The sequence below is a fragment of the Geotrypetes seraphini genome, chromosome 7, assembly GCF_902459505.1.
Source record: "Geotrypetes seraphini chromosome 7, aGeoSer1.1, whole genome shotgun sequence".
Taxonomy (NCBI): Eukaryota; Metazoa; Chordata; class Amphibia; order Gymnophiona; family Dermophiidae; genus Geotrypetes; species Geotrypetes seraphini.
In genome coordinates, this window is record NC_047090.1 from 105,427,010 (window position 1) to 105,447,870 (window position 20,861).

The 20,861-nt window shown below is 41.4% G+C and overlaps 1 protein-coding gene across 3 annotated transcripts in view; it reads right to left on the minus strand.

The window, feature by feature from the left end:
* PACS2 (phosphofurin acidic cluster sorting protein 2) overlaps positions 1–20,861 on the minus strand; it is a 474,262-nt gene that overhangs the window by 327,659 nt on the left and 125,742 nt on the right. For all 3 annotated transcript variants that reach the window (XM_033952202.1, XM_033952201.1, XM_033952200.1), the window contains exon 2: positions 1,378–1,465. In XM_033952202.1, the coding sequence (XP_033808093.1) occupies positions 1,378–1,383 (6 nt within the window). In that variant the 5' untranslated portion in view covers positions 1,384–1,465. The remainder of the gene's footprint in view (positions 1–1,377; positions 1,466–20,861) is intronic.

A 20,861-nucleotide genomic window follows, 5' to 3' on the forward strand; every position in this document is an offset into this window, starting at 1 on the left:
TTCAATTTAGTGATCAAAATATGTCCGTTTTGAGAATTTATATCTGCTGTCTATATTGTCAATATATGGCCCCCTTTTTCTAAACCGCAATAGCGGTTTTTAGTGCAGGGAGCCTATGAGCGTCGAGAACAGCGTTGGGCATTAGCGCAGCTCCCTAAGCTAAAAACTGCTATCATGGTTTAGTAAAAAGGGAGGGGGGTATATTTGTCTATTTTTGTATGGTTCTTACTGAGTTGACAGTGCATAGAGTCATCTGCCTTGACCTCTTTGAAAAAACCCCGGAATATAAATGATAATTAACATTTTCTCTGCGTACAGTGTGCTTTGTGTTTTTAAAAAATTTTATTGTGGGTAGATCATTTTGACTTGGTCATTTTAAAAGTGGCTCGCAAGCCCAAAAAGTGTGGGCACCCCTGCACTAAAGCAACAAAAATTAATGGCACCTCTCTTCTGCTAATAAAATGGGCAGGCTCAAGCTAATATCAAAAGTGGAGAAAAAAGACCTCAAATTTTATAGGGGAAAATACAAACGGCACACAGCCGTATCAAAGTATACCCGCTGTCATCATAGGTCAGAGAAAAAAACTCCACTCTCTGTTTTAGGCATACCAGCTTTCTTTATAGTAGGGTAAATATTATATTCTTATTAAAACTCTCAACAGCAAGACGGCGAAGATAGCAGAGCTTCACATCAAAGCAATGGTGTCTGTAACATTGCCCCAAGTAGCCAATTCACACTGTTCACTTGATACCATCAGTCAATTATCACACACATTGCAATTACCAATAGCTCAAAGTTCACTTATCTGCAATCACTAAACTTGCCAGTAATTCAAAAAGTTGTAATCCCAACGGGAGACCCCATTTTGCTGGTGCGTCTTCAGGGGAACAAACTCTTCACAGCATATTCAGCCTAAATGCTAACATGCAATCTTAAATTCAAATCTCTAGGCTAAGACATGGCAATCAGAAAAATTTTATATCCAACACTTTGGCCCCGATTCTGCAAAGTGCCGCGATTAAGTATAGCGGCCGCATTTAAACAAACCCAATTCTGTAACCGGTGTCTGCAACATGGACATCGGTTACAGAATCAGGTTTAGTTTGGGCGGGTGTAGGCCCAATTCTGTATAGGATGCCCGGGAAAGACGTCATATATAGAATCCGGGCCTTTATGCTCAAGTCCAAAATCTAGCACTTTGTCTGACATGACATCGCACATTGTCTCCATCTGTTGCAAAAATCAGGAGAGTTCCAGTCCTGTATACTTTCAACAGCATTCACTATTTTTCAGAGAATTGGAGACAGGATATTCAGAAATGAGTCTTATTTAAATATTGACAATGTTGGGTTTTTGTTTTTATTAACAATTACTACCTGCATCTTGACTGCAATGACGACAGAGATGAGCTCTTTATCCAATTCATTTAAAACCAGTAGCTTCTTTAAAGTGAGACTGCATAATCTGCAATACAATATAAAGTAGAGCATTAGCAGTGGCAGATGAGGAATATAATAATAATAATTTATTTTCTTATATACCGCCCAACCAGAAGTTCTGGGTGGTTCACAGCAAGAGAACTGAGACGTATCAGCGAAGACACAAAATACAGTAGAATTCAGTGGAATACAATACAGCAGTTCACAGCAAGAGAACTGAGACATATCAGCGAAGACACAAAATAGAATTCAGTGGAATACAATACAGCAGTTCACAGCAAGAGAACTGAGACATATCAGCGAAGACACAAAATAGAGTAGAATTCAGTGGAATACAATACAGCAGTTCACAGCAAGAGAACTGAGACATATCAGCGAAGACACAAAATAGAGTAGAATTCAGTGGAATACAATACAGCAGTTCACAGCAAGAGAACTGAGACATATCAGCGAAGACACAAAATAGAGTAGAATTCAGTGGAATACAATACAGCAGTTCACAGCAAGAGAACTGAGACATATCAGCGAAGACACAAAATAGAGTAGAATTCAGTGGAATACAATACAGCAGTTCACAGCAAGAGAACTGAGACATATCAGCGAAGACACAAAATACAGTAGAATTCAGTGGAATACAATACAGCAGTTCACAGCAAGAGAACTGAGACATATCAGCGAAGACACAAAATAGAGTAGAATTCAGTGGAATACAATACAGTGAAATACAATATGATGCAGTACAATGTAATACAATGTGACATCATCACATAAATTTACCAAACAAATAGGTTTTTATCGATTTTCTGAACTCAAGGTAAGATTGGGATTGGGCAATTAGAGGACATAGCCAAGAGTTCATTTTCCCCACTTGAAAAGCCAGAGTTATATCTAAGAAACTTTTAAAACGACAGGCTTTCAGAGTGGGGTACATAAACATACCCGAGTTTCTTGTGTTCTTATTTGATGAGAATAATATCAGTTGGGTGGATAAATTTGATGGTAGTAGTCCGAAGACTGCTTTATAACAAATGCAGCCAAATTTAAAAATAACTAGTTTCGAAAGTGAGCCAATGAAGATGGTAGAAAGGACAATGAAAAATTACGGTATCTAGAATTCTCTCATGGTCATGACTGTGTATAACACACAATTAAGCTTCAGCAAAGATTGTTTATTGAAAGCTTCTATACCGCTGCTAATGACTGGGGGAGTCAATTCAGAGCGGTTTATGAGAGCTTCTGTAAAGGTGTTACAATACATGAGCTTCTGTAAAGGTGTTACAATACAGAGTTTGCGTTTCCTGGGATGGTTTCAATACAGGAGAAGGGAGCTGACCTTGAAAACAGAACAGTACAAAAAAAAGAGGCTAGAGAGATGTCAAAACCAACCCACAGTTACATTTATTTAAAACAAAGATCATAATATATAAAGTTCTAACCAGGATCCGGTTTTCGGCAACTGAGATGCCTTCCTCAGGGGACAGTATGTTAGCAATGAGGATGCGATCAGCAAAGTTGCCGGGGTGTATAGGCATCTAGTGACAACTTTTGCTGATCACATCCATATTGCTTACACACTGTCCCCTGAAGAAGGTAACTCCAGTTGCCAAAACTCAGATCCTGGTTGGGACTTTCCTAGGATTCCATTTCTTGGGACTTTATATGTTATGACCTTTGTTTTAAATAAATGTAACTGTGAGTTACACCTTTTTTGTACTATGGTTTCAATACAGACATTATTAAACTATAATCAATAAATAATTAACCTTAATCCTTGTGCTCATCGATAGGAGTGTGTCAGATTCATTCATCAGAGTCTCAGTGAGTTTTCTGATCCTGATCATTGCTTCTAAGAGAAGCAAGTTTCTGAAAAGCCTTTGCAAATTAGTGAATGCTTACAGTTTCTCCTGCAATGAGTTCCTTGTTCAGCTGCCTACTAGGAAAATAAGGGTGCAAAAGTGTTTTCTATCAATCACTACAAACTGGATTTTGAGAAAAACATATAGCTAAATAAACTATTGTTTCCCTAGTACAAAGGACAACAAAATACAAGAAAGTCTTTTTTCCTCTGACATTCTTCCAATTGCATCATTTATAAAGCTTTGATCAAAGACCATGCAGTATTACTGCTTCAGAAGGCCTTTCTTTATAGTTTGCTAACAGCAGCTGTTATAGAAGGCATATGATCCATCTACTTGCAGTGCAGACCACTGTAAGACAACTGGTACTAAGACACTTGAGACAAAAAAAAAAGGACAATGAGATATTTGTATGCCACCAGCAAAAAGGAGAGAGAGACTCAGAGGAATCATTAAATCTTATTAATCAGGCTTTGCCAAAATCTGTCTATCACTAATTCTAACTTTAGCTGGCTATTGTAAACCTAATCCTCCCCAAATACGTTATTAATACATCAAATATTTACATGACACAATAAAGTATGAAAATGAGTGGGTAGCAGGGAGTAGGCATCTATAAGTGCAACTTTTTTAACCTGTAGTGGTCTCCTACAATTTTGGACTAACAGCCCAACCAGAAAAGATCACTACTGGACCTAGTTCACAGGAATTCTTGGGCAACCACTAAGGGTTTCACTTCTGATGTATAACCCCTCCCCTCAATCCCAAACAACACTGCAATAAACTATAAAACATGGCTTCCTACAAAATCTGGCACAAGCACACTCTTAGTCCATGAGTAGGTAGTATTATTGAGTAATAGGTAGGGTTTTTTACAAATTCAATGAACAATGGCTCTGTAGTATTTCCAGCTTTAATCTGACTGAGAAGCATAGGTTGGCTTAATCTATTCTAGGTCTTTTCTAAAGGAGCACTATGCCAATTCCATAGATAAATCCTGTTTTCATTTTTAAACAAGGGAAGATTAAGTTCTTATCTCGATAATCTTCTTTCTAGTAGAAACGCATATGAGTCTTGAACCAGTGGGTTAATTCACCTCTAGTCACGAGCTGTGATGAAGGCATCATCTACATTTTTTTCTCTCTCAGCTCTGTCTCTTGCATCACGGTGCTGTGCTGTAGCCCCTCAGTTCGTACCAAAGCAGTTGACAATTACTATAAGAGAAGAAATAAAGAGGCGGGATACGGGGAACTTACCAACCAAGCTCATTTTGTTCTGCTCTGCAACAATTAAAATATTTTTTTAAAAAAGATGTGTGCCAAAAGACACATTTATTTATTCATTCATTCAATTTTCTATACTGTTTACATGAATTTATTCAGGCACTTGAGAATATTTCCCTGTCTGTCCCGGTGGGCTCACAATCTATCTAATGTACCTGGGGTACTTAAGTGACTTGCCCAGGGTCACAAGGAGCAGCATGGGTTTGAACCCACAACCCCACTGTGCCACACTCTCCCATACTCTTAAACAAAGTAGAACTGAACAAGCCACTTACCTGAGAACAACTAGCACTAACAGTTATGTAATTCTCACAGGCTTACATTTGTCCTTTGCAATAGAGAGAGTTAGCTCATCACTCTTCAGACCTGTTGGGACAGGAGAAAATCCAACATCTGGAACTACCTACCTGTCTGAGCCAATAAGCAATCTGATAGGGCGGGCCTTCAAGACTCGTATGCCTTTCTACTAGAAAAAAGATTATTAAGGTAAGAACCTAATCTCTTCTAGTACAAAAGGCTATTCTTCAAATGACCTGGCCTAACATGGGCAACAGGGAAAACCCATACAAGAGTCCTTTCTCTGTCCAAGGTTGTACTAGAGCACCCATGCCGGTGCTTCTTGGTTCGAACTTCGGCTGAATAACCAAGAGACTTTCTTGTGGGCTACTGATGCAAACAAATCAAACATTGGATGCCCACAGCACCTCACAATACAGTTGAAGGCCTTCTGGGGCAAAGACTACACCATCAAGTCTTGGGACTGCTGGCTGGGATAGTCATCCTGCACATCGTCCATTCCTGTCACTTGTACTGATAAAGCCTGTTATGTGGACTTCTGCACAGAGAAACAACAACTGGGCCTGCAGTCTCAACAGAGCATTCTTGGTGCATACCTGGCTGCTGAAGTATGCCACAACTGTGGCATTGTCTGAGAAAACTCTGACCACTTTGCCATTAACTGCAGTGCTAGACAAATGGTCCTCATCTCCAGTCTGTTGATAGATTATTTCCTCTGAGAGGGCATCTGCCCTGAATGGGATGAACCTTAAAGTGACCCCTTCAGCATTAAAGACTGGCATCTATCGTCAGCATCACCCAAGAGAATATGCGGAAAGGCAAGCCTTCAGATACAGACTCCAGCTAGAGCCACCAAATCAAACTGTGACACACCTCCACCATCCAGGTCAGAAGCATCTGAAGAAATTTGTCTGCGGAGACCAGCGGGACAATAGCGCGTCCTACAGAGGACATAGATAAGGTCCATCCATAGAAGAATCTCTACAGTCGACACTATGGATGCCAGCACATATCGATAGTGCCAAGTCATAGGAGTTTGCCAAGATCTGGCGTCTTAGCTTCAGTTTGCTTGGCTCTGGAAGAAAAGAATGGCCTTCTGCCATGTTGAAACGGATCCCCAAGTACCCTAGGGATTGTGTCAGCTTCAGGTGGCTCATCTGCATTGATAATTCCCACCCAGGTTCTGTAGCAGTTAGGCAATTGACACTACTGCTTTCTTGCCATCAGCTTTGAACAAAACTCTGATCAGCCATTCATCCCTGATGGATGCAGCTGGATCCTTGCCTTGCGTAGGTGCGCTGCTGCAACTACTATCACCTGGTCAAGCTATGAGGTGCTGTTGCCAGACCAAATGGAAGTGCTGAGAATTAGAGATGTATCTCCAGCATATGGAATCTTAGTACCTTCCTGTGAGCTGGAAATATGGGAATATGCAAGTAAGCATATGTCTAATCCAGGGAGATTAAAAATTCCCCCCGGTGCAACCGAATCAAACATCCGGACTCCATCAGTGCTGCATTGACCAAGTTCATATCTAGAATTTGCCTCTAGTCATCTGAGTCTTTCTTGGCCATGATAAAATATATAGAGTGTCTGCCCATGCCCAATCCCTCAGTCGGTACGCATTCTAAGGCTTGCATATCCATTAGCTGCTTCACTGTTGCTCAGATCTTGGCTGCTTTCTCTAGCAGTCGGGCTGGAGAGTCTACAAATAAGTCAAGTAGAGGACAAAGAATGTTCAGCACCCAGGGATCTGAGCCAATCTTCACCCAGGCCTCCCTGTGAACCAACAATCTGCCTCCTACATAGGGAGGCTGTTGCTGGGCAGGAGCCTGAGAGTTGAGCTTGCCTGAAATCTTGAAAGTCCTGTCAATCTCCGAGCACAGGACCTCGCTGAGGAATGACCAAAAAAAAAAACCTTCTAGCATATTCTCTTCTCATGGGCTACTGTCTGGCAAAGATTTAGGGCAACAAACTGCCAAGCTGACCTTAAGATAATCCAATCTTTTGCCAAGGAGCATTTGTTATTTGAAAGGTAGCCTGCAAAACATAGTTTTGGAAGCAAAATCTCCTGCCCATTACCTAATATAGAACATGCTATGGGTGGAGATAGAATAAGCAGAAGCCTTGCTCATGACCCTGAACATGTCATATAATCCATCCCCAAATTAGCAACTGTGAGTGAGCATCCTCTTTCTCTGATGGAGCCTGACACAATAAAGTATGTCAAGCGCATGCAATAAAGGAAGTCGCTGCAGCCTACAGCCTCAAGAACAAGGCACCATCTTTTGAGGACTAAAACCACCTTGTGGACTTACACATCTTTCAAAATCACTCCAAATCCACTAGGCAGAGGCAAATCCACTTTAAGCTGTACATACAGCTATTAGAAATCAGAGGCCAGCAAATACAATTTTGTCATGGTCCTAGCAACCCACAAAGGACCCTCCAGAGCCTCCAATGCTTCATTAGCATCACTGAAATATCAGAGTGTGATAGAAAACAAGGTGGTTCAAGGCTTAGAGCTGCTCATGGCAGAACACTGAGCAGCAGAGGTTTGTGGGGAATCAAGCTTCCATACCCGCAAGGATGCTGTGATGACCTCCAGGGAAATAGGAGCTAGCATGTTTCACCCACAGGTTTTTTTCAAGGCTTATCATCCCTTAGCAAGCTTTACACCGACATATATGACCACTGAATGTTGGCTCCTATTTACCTCAAAAGAAGACCACAATTAAAAATTAAGTACCTTGAAATATGCTAGAAGGGTGGTTAAATAAAAATTTAAAAATAAAGTTTGTGAGTAAAAATTGATAGCGGCTCCAGTGAAGAGGTAGTACATAAAGCCTAGGGCTGTGAAAGCTTTTGAGCCCAGGTGGTATTTCTGAGGAGCTAGGGATTATACATTAGAGGTGAGGAGTTTGAGATATATATTGAGCTTGATATATCTTGGCGAGTCATTTTGGAAGTAGCATACGAGCTATTAGATCTTAGTCTGATGTTACTCTGTTCAGTTTACTAGTGCAGTCGCTAATTTTAAGTATTTTAGATTATTGCAAAATTATCCATCTTTCTGGTTATCAAAATAATCTTCACAGATTACACATAATACAAAATACGGCAATTTGTTTAATTTTCAATCTTAAAAAGTGAGACCATGTGGCATCTTATTATCTCAAGTTACACTGGCTTCCTAGTGAGCCACAGTATTCTTTAAGTTTGGATGTCTGTGTTATAATAATGTTTGGCAGTTAATTACCTTGCCAACCATTTTATTTTTACAAGACCTAGATCAGGGGTGTCCAACCTTTTGGCTTCCCTGGGCCGCATTGACCAAAAAAAAAAATGTTTCTGGGGCCGCGCAAACGCTGCAGCAAGACAGAGGAAGGAACCAGCAAGATGGTAAACACCTGGGATCAGCAGAGGAAAACACTGCATCACCCTCAACCGGGGCCGCACATAATACTTCACTGGGCCGCAGGTTGGACACCCCTGACCTAGATCCTCAATGCATATTGCAACTTTATTTGCATTTCCTTTTGTATAAGGCTGCTTATTTAAATGATATTTTCACCGTTTACTTTCATTTCAAGCAGCTAGTTGGGATGTCCACTGCTGCCGATTATTAGATAATTCAAATTCTTACTTGCATTTTAGGAAACTATTGAAAGCTTATTTATTTGTTAAATTTTTGAAAAACTGATGATTTGTACTTCGCTGTAATTTACTTGGTCTTTTATTTTGTTAACCGCACTAATCTGCAAGGTACTGCAGTATAGCAAAGTTACTTACTGTAACAGGTGTTATCCAGGGACAGCAGGTAGATATTCTCACATGTGGGTGACATCATCTACAGAGCCCCAGTACAGACAGTGAAAAGTGTAGCGTCACTTTAAGCTTTTGAAAGCTTTCTGACTGCCCGCACCACGCAAGTGCCTTCCTGCCCGATGGCATCTCGCGAAGTCGTCAGTTCTATACACAAGTAAGGAAGCCAACTAGGGGAGGGGGGGGTTGAGACTATCTGCCTGTTGCCCCTGGATAACACCTGTTGCGTGGATAAATGTAGAAGATAGTCCAATACTGAAGAGACAAGAGGTGGATGGAGCCTCATGATGATAGTTTTTCACTCAGTGTATTCTTCATGTCCATTTTTGTTGATAGCATTGCTGCGTGGATGGTTTTCTGGATGCTTCCAAGGTAAGTCTTCACACAAACTAACTATATTTATGGCAATTAGCTTCAGCTGTAGACAAATTCAAAACAGGATTTAATAGCGTGGCTGTAAAACCTGCATGGTAGCATATATAAGAGAGTTAAACACTCATCTGAAGGTAGAATCTTCGTCCCGATAGAAAAGATCTTCTATTTCGCCTGAAAGCAGGCTACTTCAGGGGATCCGTTTAAACAAGGTTATCTCCACGCTCTCAGCTGCATAGCGGGAGGCCTGCTTCTCTCAAAATGGACCAGCTATGCCACTGGTCGGGATATACCGAAATTAAGGCGGTTGTGGCAACATTGAGAGAGATAGGTGCATTGTATTGTATATTTGATGAATGCATGAAATTCTTTGGAGACTAATGATTGCAAACTTTGCAGTTGTTCTGTATCTACTGTTAAGGAAAGAGCACAAGTCACTGGATATAAGTGCCACCTTCTATGTTAAACCTAATCATGCCTATCAGAATTTCATATTTTATTAGAACATCCTATTAAAAGATTCTATATATGTGTCACTTTGGTATAATTTACATATTCTAACAAATAAAACATAAAGGAGTCTGGTTAGTTAAAGACATTGTCGCAAAAAAAAAAAAATAGCAATTTACTATTCTATAAAAGCTTTTTTTTTTTATCATCAAAAATTTTTTAATGACTTCAAATTAAACACTGTTTATGCAACAATTTTTAGTTCAATTATAGGCTAATGTTCCAACTATTCACAAAATGTCTACTGCTCTTCTCTCAGCTGAACATATTGCTTCTGCCATTTATTAAATATTGATATCGTCAGAGTTCAAACATCTTACTAGCCTACAATCACTACGGGGAAAAAAAAATGGCCATGAACTCTGAAGACTAACATACATATTATTAGTCAATTACTTAAAGACCTTTCCTTCTGCCTCCACTCTTCAATCCATTCTTCAGTCAAACCTCGGTTTACGAGTAACCCGGTTTACAAGTGTTTTGCAAGACAAGCAAAACACTCAGCAAACTTTTGACTTGAAAATTGAGCATTGACTCGATTTGTGAGCCCCTACCCCACCCCACCCGACCTCGGGAACCAACAGTATTGCTCCCCCCAAGGCCACCGGCACTGCTCCCTCCCTTCATGATCGTCTCCTCTCCATCTACAACCGGCCCTGTCCTTACCTGTGTGCCACGGGAGTTAGAAAAGGCCTGCCGCCAGTCTGCTGCTTAGCCTTGAGCATCTGCGCAGATGCTCAAGGCCTTCTGGATCTCATCCTCACCAAGATTCTCATGAGACTCGAGATCTCATGAGAATCTCTGAAAGGGTGAGATCCAGAAGGCCTGAGCTTGCGCAGATGCTCAAGGCTCAGTAGCAGACTGGCGGCAGGCACTTTCTATCACCGGCGGTGCAGGGGTAAGGACAGGGCCAGTCGGGGAGGTGGGGGGAAAGAGGCGATAGCAGCACCAGTGGCCTCGGGTGGAGCATGGGAGTCGGGGTACGTCCGAAAGGAGTGAGCCAGAACCTGAGAGTCCCAGCAGAAGGGGTAGTGGCATCCGGGGGGAGGGGGGGGGGCAGCGTCCGGGAGCGGCAGAGCCAACAGTGTCCAGTCGGGCTCTGTGGTGGCGGCGGCGGTTTACTTACAGCCAGCACCACCCGCAGTGAGAGGAAGCGAACAGCAGCAGAGGAGGAGAATTGGAGGAGCCGCGTGGATAGGTCTGTGGCAGAGGCAACGGTGGAGGCGTCCCTAATGGTAATTAAGTTTTTGGGGATGTGGAATAAATTGTTCAAGTTTACATTAACTTTTATGGGAAAAGTTGCTTTGATATACAAGTGTTTTGGTTTGGTTTAAGAGCATGCTTCTGGAACTAATTATGCTCGTAAACCAAGGTACCACTGTATTTTCTTTTCTATAGCACAGGATCATCTGGACTCCTTGTAGGCTTTTCATAGTGGGTATAAACCCTTCAAATAAATCCTGGAATTGCAATAGAGATGTTGGTACTCTTATGTATATGCTGTTTGATGTAAATATGTACTAAAATTTATGAAAGGTGTTTGATTCATAATTAAACAATTTTTTCACTTGGAATATGAGATCTTTCTCTATACAAGTTTTCAAATCTTGTTTATTAGATTATTAGAATTTCAAAGAAGATTATTTTATATTCTTCTCATAATTGCACAGCGACTTATTCTTTAGAATTGGAAAATTTCTAAACTTCTCAATTTTCATTCTGGTGACAGTCTGTGTTGCAGCATCAAAAGTTTGATTTTGCACTATCTGAATGATTAAACACAATAAAGCTTAAGAAAACACTATGGTCCCCATTAGAATCTTACAATCAGGATACTTCTAATGTTAATTCTACTAATGCAAATGATCATATAATGAATGTATCATAACCATCTTTTTATACTTCTTCATATGTATGCAGTGTATCTTGACTTTATTGTTGTTGTTTACTGTTTGTTTATATTATCTGTTTTCATAATTCCTAATAACATTTCAAAGGAGAAAAAGAATTATTTTAGTTTAGTGAAAGTTTTCCTATAATTCTTTCTTTTGCATTATTTTTCTTTGGTGAACATTTTTGCACTCATATTTAAGGCAATTACTAGGTACTTCTATTAGCCTGAACTGGCCATTGTCCGAGTTAGAATGCTGGGCTTTATAGATCATTGATCCAACTTAAACAGAACATCTTACATTCTTACAAAAGAACTTATTCACTTGCAGGTGATGAGAGAAAAACATATTAATATGAAAAACAAACACGAACAGAGAAGGAAGGCATGGGGAAAAAAACCCTATAGGGATTTTAATCCCTGGCATATTTCAATAACTTTACAGTAGCATCCGTGTCTTGGGAAGGCTGCTGGGCTGCCTGGATCTATGCTGAAGTTGAACAGGAACTCAATTAGTGCATCTGCTATTGTTGCTCCTTAGATTCATCTCTAAGCACTAATTATGCAACACTGGCCTCAGAAGATTAATTGTCTCTACTTGGGTAATATTTACAAAGATAATAGCTAGTTAATTATTGTCAAGATTTGTGTCAGCCATGCAGGACCCTGTTAAATATTGTATAGCAGTATCATAAGTGGAATAAACCAGGAAAGACATGGTTCACAAGATCTAAAACAAGTATATGCCCTTCATTTTTTAAAAGGGCATTTTCAGATTAGGTTCTCGTTCTCCATCCTGATTCACTGCCGTGAAGCGGCAGCCCGTTGGACCCGCCTCCACATCAGTTGTTCTTGTTCTCCTTCCTGATTCACCGCCATGAAGCGGCGGCCCTTTAGACCCGCCTCTACATTAGCTGTTCTCGTTCTCCATCTTGATTCGCTGCCGCAAAGCGGCAGTAAAAAACAACTCTTTAACCTACACTTGTTCCAATTTCTTTTTACCATCTTTGAAAGACATCGAATGTATTATTCAATCCATTAACATCAAGGGATCCAGCGCAGAGCCTCTCCCGTCATTCATTTTAAAATGCCACTTCTCCATCTTTGGCCCCTACATCCTCTAAATTATTCACAACAGTCTTGTTTCAGCCAGTTTACCAGTGGATAGAAACACTATCATCTATCCTATTATCAAAAATCCAAAAAATAACTCTATGGATTGTGCAAATTATCGACCTATCGCCAACCTCCCATTTCTAGCCAAACTGAAAAAATCATTTTCAACCAGTTTTCCAACTTCCTGGATAAAACCCAAATTCTACATCCCAATCAAACAGGCTTTCATAAGAATCACTCAACAGAACATTCTCTTTTAGGACTTACTACAACCATCTATCTCGATCAACATAAATCAGTGCTTCTTATTTCCTTGGATCTCGCAGCAGCTTTTAACAGTATAGACCATCAGCTTCTACTTCTAAGACTTGCCTCTATTGGAATCTCAAACCAGGTTCTCAAATGGTTTAAATCTTACTTCTCTAAGAACTTCCACTGTACATTTCAATAACTCTGTTTCTAAGCCTTTTTATACTATCTTCGGCATTCCACAAGGCTTAATATTATCCCCTCTCCTTTTCAATATCTATCTTGCCTCACTATTAACTCTTTGTCAGTCAATTGCTTTTTCAGTTTATGCATACACCGATGACATCCAAATTCTCCATGTCATTGATCCTTGTACCTTAAACGATATTGCTTCCATTAACCTCAAATTAGTCAAAATCTGTGACTGGCTAAATTCAAATATGCTTTCTTTAAGCATCACAAAACAAGCACTGTTCTTTTCCCCTGGAAAGAAGGTTTACAGCTAGTTTCACAGGTATCCATTGATAATACCCCACTTGAATATACTTTAACAACAAAAATTCTAGGTGTCCGACAATAAACTTACATATCGACCCCCCAAATTAGTGCATTGGTCTAAAACTGCTTCTATAAGCTCAGGATGATAAGATCCTTAGTTCTTCTCCTAGACTCTAATTCTCTGAATATCTTAATTCACTCTCTCATATCAAAAATCGATTATTGCAATTCATTATATAAAGGGCTCTGTCAAAAAGATATTAGGCGTCTCCAACTCTTTCAAAATACGACCATTAAAATCATCACAAACTCAAAAAGATTTGATCATGTCACTCCTTTGCTAGAGAATGAACACTGGTTACCCATTCTGCACTGGATTGCATATAAAATTGCTCTTCTAACTTTCAAAACTCAAAAGACTAATGCCCCTGCTTTCATACATAGACTTCTAATACCATACGATCCCCCCCCCCCCCCCGAACCTTAAGGTCCGCTTCTCAACATACTCTCAATGTCCCCTCATTAAAAATAATGGGCACCCATTGTGTTTCCATCTTTCGGTCACCACTCTTTCATTCTGGAACTCCCTACCATTATATATTAGAACAGAACAAAACTTGGATAAATTCAAGTGTAGTTTAAAATGCTTTCTTTTTAAAGATGCCTATGATTGATTTATCCTATCTTTTTATTTTTATGCTCCCACAACTAATCCCTACCTTTTCATATCCCATTGTTTTTTATCCATTTATGTTTTCTTTCTTCACAAATTGTAGTTCTCCCTCTTTTCCTCTTGTTTTCACTTCCCTTTCCCAATCAAGTTTGTCTGTCATATCAGATTTTTGTCTATTATCTGTTGTTTGTTCTCCTATCTATATTTAACTATTTTATTGTACAACACTTTGAATGGTATGATAAGCGTTCAATCAAATTTTAATAAACTATAAACTATGAATCCTAGGAAGAACTCAAAAGCATCAACCTAAAGTGTCAAAGACTCAAGTTGTTCTCATTAACCACACATACAATCCAAATTGTTTAAAAATGTTTTGCATTTGTTCTCATTTTATGGTTGCACTTTTTTTTTTTTTTAACGTTTGTGTGAAAGTTCAACTGATTTCTCATGGGGCAGTGCTTCAGATGCATACAAGTATCAAGTGTCACACTAAAACAGGATTTCTCAACCTGCGGTACGTGGACCACCTGTTGGGGTACGCGGACTGACCACCCCCACCTCACTGCCCCCGCATGCCCACCCGCTCTATTTAATTACCCCCTGGCCCTACATCTGTCGCAACTCCAAAAGGGCCAGGCATGTGCAGCAATTGCACACCGCCGGCCCATAAGCCTTCCCCCTGACGTCAATTCTGATGTCGGAGAGAAGGTCCAGGCCAAAGCAAAAAAGGAGAGAGGGAATAGAAAGGGACAATTGTTGGGCCAAAGGAAAAGAAAGGAAGGAAGGAAGGCACAGTCGGATAGAAGTGCAACCAGACAAAAAAGGCAGGAAAAATGATTTTATTTTCAAATTAGTGATCAAAATGTGTCAGTTTTGAGAATTTATATCTGCTGTCTATATTTTAAAGTCATCTGTCTTGACATCTATGAAAACCCCCAAATATAAATGATAATTAACATTTTCTCTGCATACAGTGTGTTTTGTGGGGTTTTTTTAATTTTATGGTTACCATTATGAATTCATAAGATATTATGTGTACATGAAAAATGGAATGGAAGAAATTTGGGGTGGGACTGAAAATTAATAGATATCCAGTTTTGATGAAAAAAATAAATGGTCACGTTAGAGAAAGACAACACACAACAGGACTTGGGAAATGTGACAAACACAACACACACACAGTCAAATCATACCACGTCTGTATTTGATGTTATCAATTTATCCTTAGCACAGGTTTTCAACCCAGGTCTCAAGACAAACCGAATAAGTCAAGTTTTTAGTATATGCAGTGAATAAGTGCGAGATAAATTTTCATGTTCCAACTGTATGCAAATCTCTCATGCATATTCACTGTGAGTATCTTGATGGCTTGATTTATCCCAAGAACTTAAGCTTAGCGTACAGGCAGTTCTGTTTTTTTAAACCATTCTTAAATTGAATTTGTATGTAACTTGGATCCTAGCATTCTTCACACTATCTCCACCTCCTTGAGGTCCCTCTTGTATCCTTTTCCATCCATCCCACTGTTCCCTCTCCACCACCACATCCAATATTACTCCCTCTCACCTCTCTTCCCAATTCATCTGTACCTCATTCTTCTCCCACTACAATGTCCAATAATTCTCCTCTTTCTTCATCTCCCCATGTGCACCATCTCTCTTTCCCTCTAACTCAGACACCCAATTCTCCCTTTCTATTCCCTCCCCCACCTCAGCATCTCTTTCATTCCCTCCATTCTTCCATCCTATGGCTCATGCTCCCCTCCCTCCATTCTATGTCCCAAGTTCATGCCCCCTCCCTCTTTCCTTCCATCCTTTGTCCGAAGTTTGTGCTCCCTCCCTCCAGAGTCCCAACGCACCCCTCTCCCTCTCTTCCTCCCTCCCTCCATTCTGTGCCCCAAATATATGCCTCCATCTGCCAGGTGTTTACCTTCTTCTGGGCCGCTCCCTTCTCCTTCCAACTACAGTTGTTTCTCTGCACAAAGCCGTGGGCAGAAGCTCCTAGGCATGTCCCGTGGCTGAGCTGGAAGCCTTCCTTCTAACGTCAGAGGAATGGGGTGGTGGTAAGGGCTCACATGATAATATTTTTAATGGCTGGACATTAATTCTGCAATTAGCACATAGCCATTAATTCTGGAAATAAGGGAATTAGCCTATTTCTGGCCACAGCCCAAATGGCCTTGGTATGTGGGAAAGACCCACAGTAATACCCATTGTATTATTCCTTCTTCCAGAAACTCCCCAACCATGAAATGTTCTGTCTGTCAGTCCAAATTACAATGTAAGCTCTTCAGAACAGGGACAATATTAAATGTACAGCGCTGTGTATGCCTTTAACCACTATAGAAATGATAAATAGTAAGTAGTAAGAGCCACTTTTGTTGCAGCTTTAGTAAAAGGGTCCCTTAAACTCCAGTTTAAAGCTGTAATAGAAATAAAAAATCAACTTAAACACGTGTATACACAAGTCTTAGCATTAGAATTTATTTTCAAAACCCTAAAGAAGAAAATGTTATAGCCCAATATCCAGCAAAAAAAGCTGTGCAAAAAGAAAATGCTTGCACGAAGAATGGCAAAAATGTAAAGGCAAATTCCCACTGAGATCATTGGCACTTGTCTTCCCATTAATTTAAAAATTCACCACACATTTCATGTATTACTAATCTTCACCCAAAAAGATATGATATAAAATAAAGCTCAGGTTTCCAAGAAAATGCCTCACAAATATATTTACTAATTTGATCTAATTGCAGCTTGTAGCCTAACCAAATAATGTCCAAGACCCACTGGTCAGACAAAATGCAAACCCAGGTGGACAGGAATGCTGAGAGTCCTCTTCCTATCTGAAGAGGGGCATCCCTCTGCCTGGCATCATTGCACCTGTTTGGCAGAGGGTACAGGACAGGAGGAGGAAGGCTGGGACCACCTGTGGCAGGCATACCTGGGCTGGAAGCCCTGGAAAAATCTCTGACATAGCACTCGCATATGGTCAGGATCACCTGGAACCATGAAAATTAGAGTGACCAGAACCTCTAGAAGACCTGGGTCTGCTGACAGGCAGGGTCTTAGGGTGATGGTCCACCACAGAATTCATGAGATCGTTGCCAAATAACTGCCCCTTAAAGAGAAGTCTAGCCAAAGTAGACTTGGAAGTGGAATCACCAGCCCATTGTCTGCTGAGGACCAGTCTCTCAAGCCCTTTCCGACTGCCCTGCCTTCTGCCGCTCTGCTATCTGCCCTGTCAGCTGCTTCTCGTATACGGCGCTTTCTTCCTGGCCATTAAAATGGTTCTTGGGCTTGGCACACTTTTCTATGGATCGCTAACATGCTTTTGCAGAATTAAGTAACTCTTTTCGTTCCCCTTTCTCCTGCTGATAATTGTCTGGCGCAGAGACACAGCTTTGGACTAGAAGAGGCTGATCTCCTGAAAGCCCCAAACGCCTCCTGCAGCTCCGACTCTCCCACCCTTCCCCACAGTGCAAGTCTGTGGTTTTAACCCGCGGGCTTAAGCGGGTTAAAACCACAGGCTCCAAAAAAGTTTAAAAAAGAAAAAAAAAATCTCTGCCAGGCCCGGAGGTCCAGCGCATGCACAGACCATCTACATATGGTCTGCGCATGTGCTGGGATCGCTATAGAGCGATACGAGCAGGCAGATGGGGGGCATTCCTATGATTGCCCCATCTACATATTGGAGTTTGGAGAATCCATCGGACCTATCCAGATCGGACACGGATTGGTCCCAATCGGGCAGGTTCGTGAATCTAGCTCCTTGTTGGGTAAACAACATGGACCAGAACTTTAAGATCAGCCTCTCAACATTCCCTTAATGTCCCATCATTAAAAATAATTGGTACTCGTCGTAATCTCATTTTCTCAGTCACTGCCCTATTAATTTGGAACTCTCTCCCTCTATACCTCAGAGCTGAACAAAACTTGCAGAAATTTAAAAGTAGCCTAAAATGCTTTCTCTTTAAAGATGCCTATAATTGATTTCTTACATACGAATTTACTTTCACATGTATGAGGAGAGACTGGAAGCCCTGAATATGTATACCCTAGAGCAGCGGTCTCAAACACGCGGCCCGCAGGCCACATGTGGCTCTCCAAGTTTTTTTTGCGGCCCGCGGTCTGGACTAGATCATTCCCTTCCTTTTGGAGCAGCAGCGGGTCTGGCCGGTTTGTTCCGTTCAAAGCCGCGGGTTGGCGGCTCCTTGCACTATTCACTCCTGCATCGGAAGCCTCTCTGACATCACAACATCAGAGAGGCTTCAGACGCAGGCGCGGATCTTGCAAGGAGCCGCCACCCGCGGCTTTGAATGGAATGAGCCGGCCAGACACGCTGCTGCTCCAGTGGCGTACCAAGGGGGGGCGGTCCACTGTTCTCCCTAGAGTGCGGCTCGCGGATCGTCTGCTTCCCTTCCCTTCTCACCGCTGCCATCGGGGAACAGGCCGGCACCGTGTCTTTGATCTCCCTGCTTCTCTCGCCGCCCGACCTCAATTCTGACGTCGAGATGACGTTCTGGCTAGCCAATCGCTGCCTGGCTGCCCGGAACGTCCTTTCCGACGTTAGAATTGACGTCGGGCGGGGAGAGTTGGCCCCGTGGAGATCTCGGCCTGTTCCCGATGGCGGCAGCAGCAGCCTATTCCCCGGCGGCGGTGGCATGGGGGAGGGCAGGAAGGAAGGAAGAAAGAAAGAAGGGGGGGGGGAGGCAGGGAGCCAGAAGGAAAAAAGAAAGAAGGGGGGGGACAAGGAGCCAGAAACAAAGCAAAAAATGGGACAAGGAATCAGAGAAAGACAGACATAGAAAAATAAAGAAAAAGTTGGGGGAGGGAATGAGGTCTGGAGGAGAGGAAGCATACAGGAGGCTGAAAGAAGAGAAGAAATATTGGATGCACAGTCAGAAGAATAAAGTGCAACCAGAGACTGATGAAATTACCAAAGGTAGGAAAATGATTTTATTTTCAATTTAGTAATTGAAATGTGCCAGTTTTGAGAAAGAAAATATATTAAACTTTAAATGAGTGCTGCAGAAAAAATAGAGTACTTGGAGGGCCGCAGAAAAAATAGTTAATGTCTTATTAAAGAAATTACAATTTTGCATAAGGTAAAACTGTTAAAGGAAAGTTTTATAAACTATAAAGAGTTTAACCTCATGCAAAATTGTCATTTCTTTAATAAGACATTAACAATTTTTTTCTGCGGCCCTCCAAGTACCTACAAATCCAAAATGTGGCCCCACAAAGGGTTTGAGTTTGAGATCACTGCCCTAGAGGAAAGGAGGGACAGGGGAGATATGATTCAGGCGTTCAAATACTTGAAGGGTATTAACATAGAACAAAATCTTTTTCAGAGAAAGGAAAATGGTAAAACCAGAGGACATAATTTGAGGTTAAGAGGTGGTAGATTCAAGAGCAATGTTAGAAAATTCTACTTTACGGAGAGGGTGGTGGATGCCTGGAATGTGCTCCCGAGAGAGGTGGTGGAGAGGAAAATGGTGACTGAGTTCAAAGAAGCATGGGATGAACATAGAGGATATAGAATCAGGAAATAATATTAAATACTGAACCAAGGCCAGTACTGGGCAGACTTGCATGGTCTGTGTATGTATATGGCCGTTTGGGGGAGGATGGGCTGGAGAGGGCTTCAATGGCTGGGAGGGTATAGATGGGCTGGAATAGGTTTTGATGGAGATTTTGGTAGTTGGAACCCAAGCACAGTACCAGGTAGAGCTTTGGATTCTTGCCCAGAAATAGCTAAGAAGAAAAAATTTTAATTGAATCAAGTTGGGCAGACTGGATGGACCATTTGGGTCTTTATCTGCCGTCTTCTACTATGTTACTATGTTATCACTTAATTTGTCTCCCTTCCCTATTGTATTTTCCTTTTATGTATTCTTTTGAAATAAATTGTAGTTCTTCCCTTTTCTCCCAATGTTTTCATGTCATAATTATGTTTGTTTTGTTGGTCTATGTTTAATTATTCAATATGTTCGTCTACTATCTATTTTAAATTACTTTGTACAACGCTTTGTACTTCTGGAGAAGCATTTAATCTAAATTCAAATAAACTATATGAAACCATGCAGTAAATATCGGCAAATAAAGACCTGTGCTACCATCTATATCACCTCACACACCTAGCCAAGTTGATTAATGTAGCTAGCCAAATATGCAACATAGGTGCAATATTAGATTCCACTTTATTCTTAAAACTTCAAATAAATAGGGGCTCATAATAAAAAAAATTTAAAAAAAATGTCTAAAAAGTGGCCTAAATGGGTACTTGGACGATCAAAAAGCCTGATCGTCCAAGTACCCATAATCAAAGCTGATTTTAGACGTATCTAAAACCAGCTTAGGCCTTTTCCCTGCCTCTAAATGCACAGAGAGAAAAGAAACGTTTATAGAGGCGGGGAAAGGGCGGGGGGTGGGCCGACCTAGACCTAGGCGTACAACAGGTATAACCAAATATTTTGACAGGTTACCTAGTCTGCACTTATATGTTTTGACTTAGACCAAGTCAAAACAGGAATAAGTGCCGAAAAAGGGGCTGCTGAGCTGATCGCAGCAGCTCAGCGGCCCCCAACAACCTGCCTATCGCGATGATGATTGCCCACCCCCCTCCGAACCGTGGCACTTCGGGGTGAGCATCGGGGCAGGGCCTAAGCCTACTGGGCCTATTCCAGTTGGCCCAGGCGTCTCAGGCCCCGCCTGAGAGTAGGATTTGAGCCACCTGGACCAATCAGGCCCTAAGGCCAGCCATTCAACAGATGGCTGGCCTGTCGGAGGGACGGGCTTGGCACCTGTCCATCCAACCAATGATTTAAAGGTGGGGGGTTGGGGGGTTCT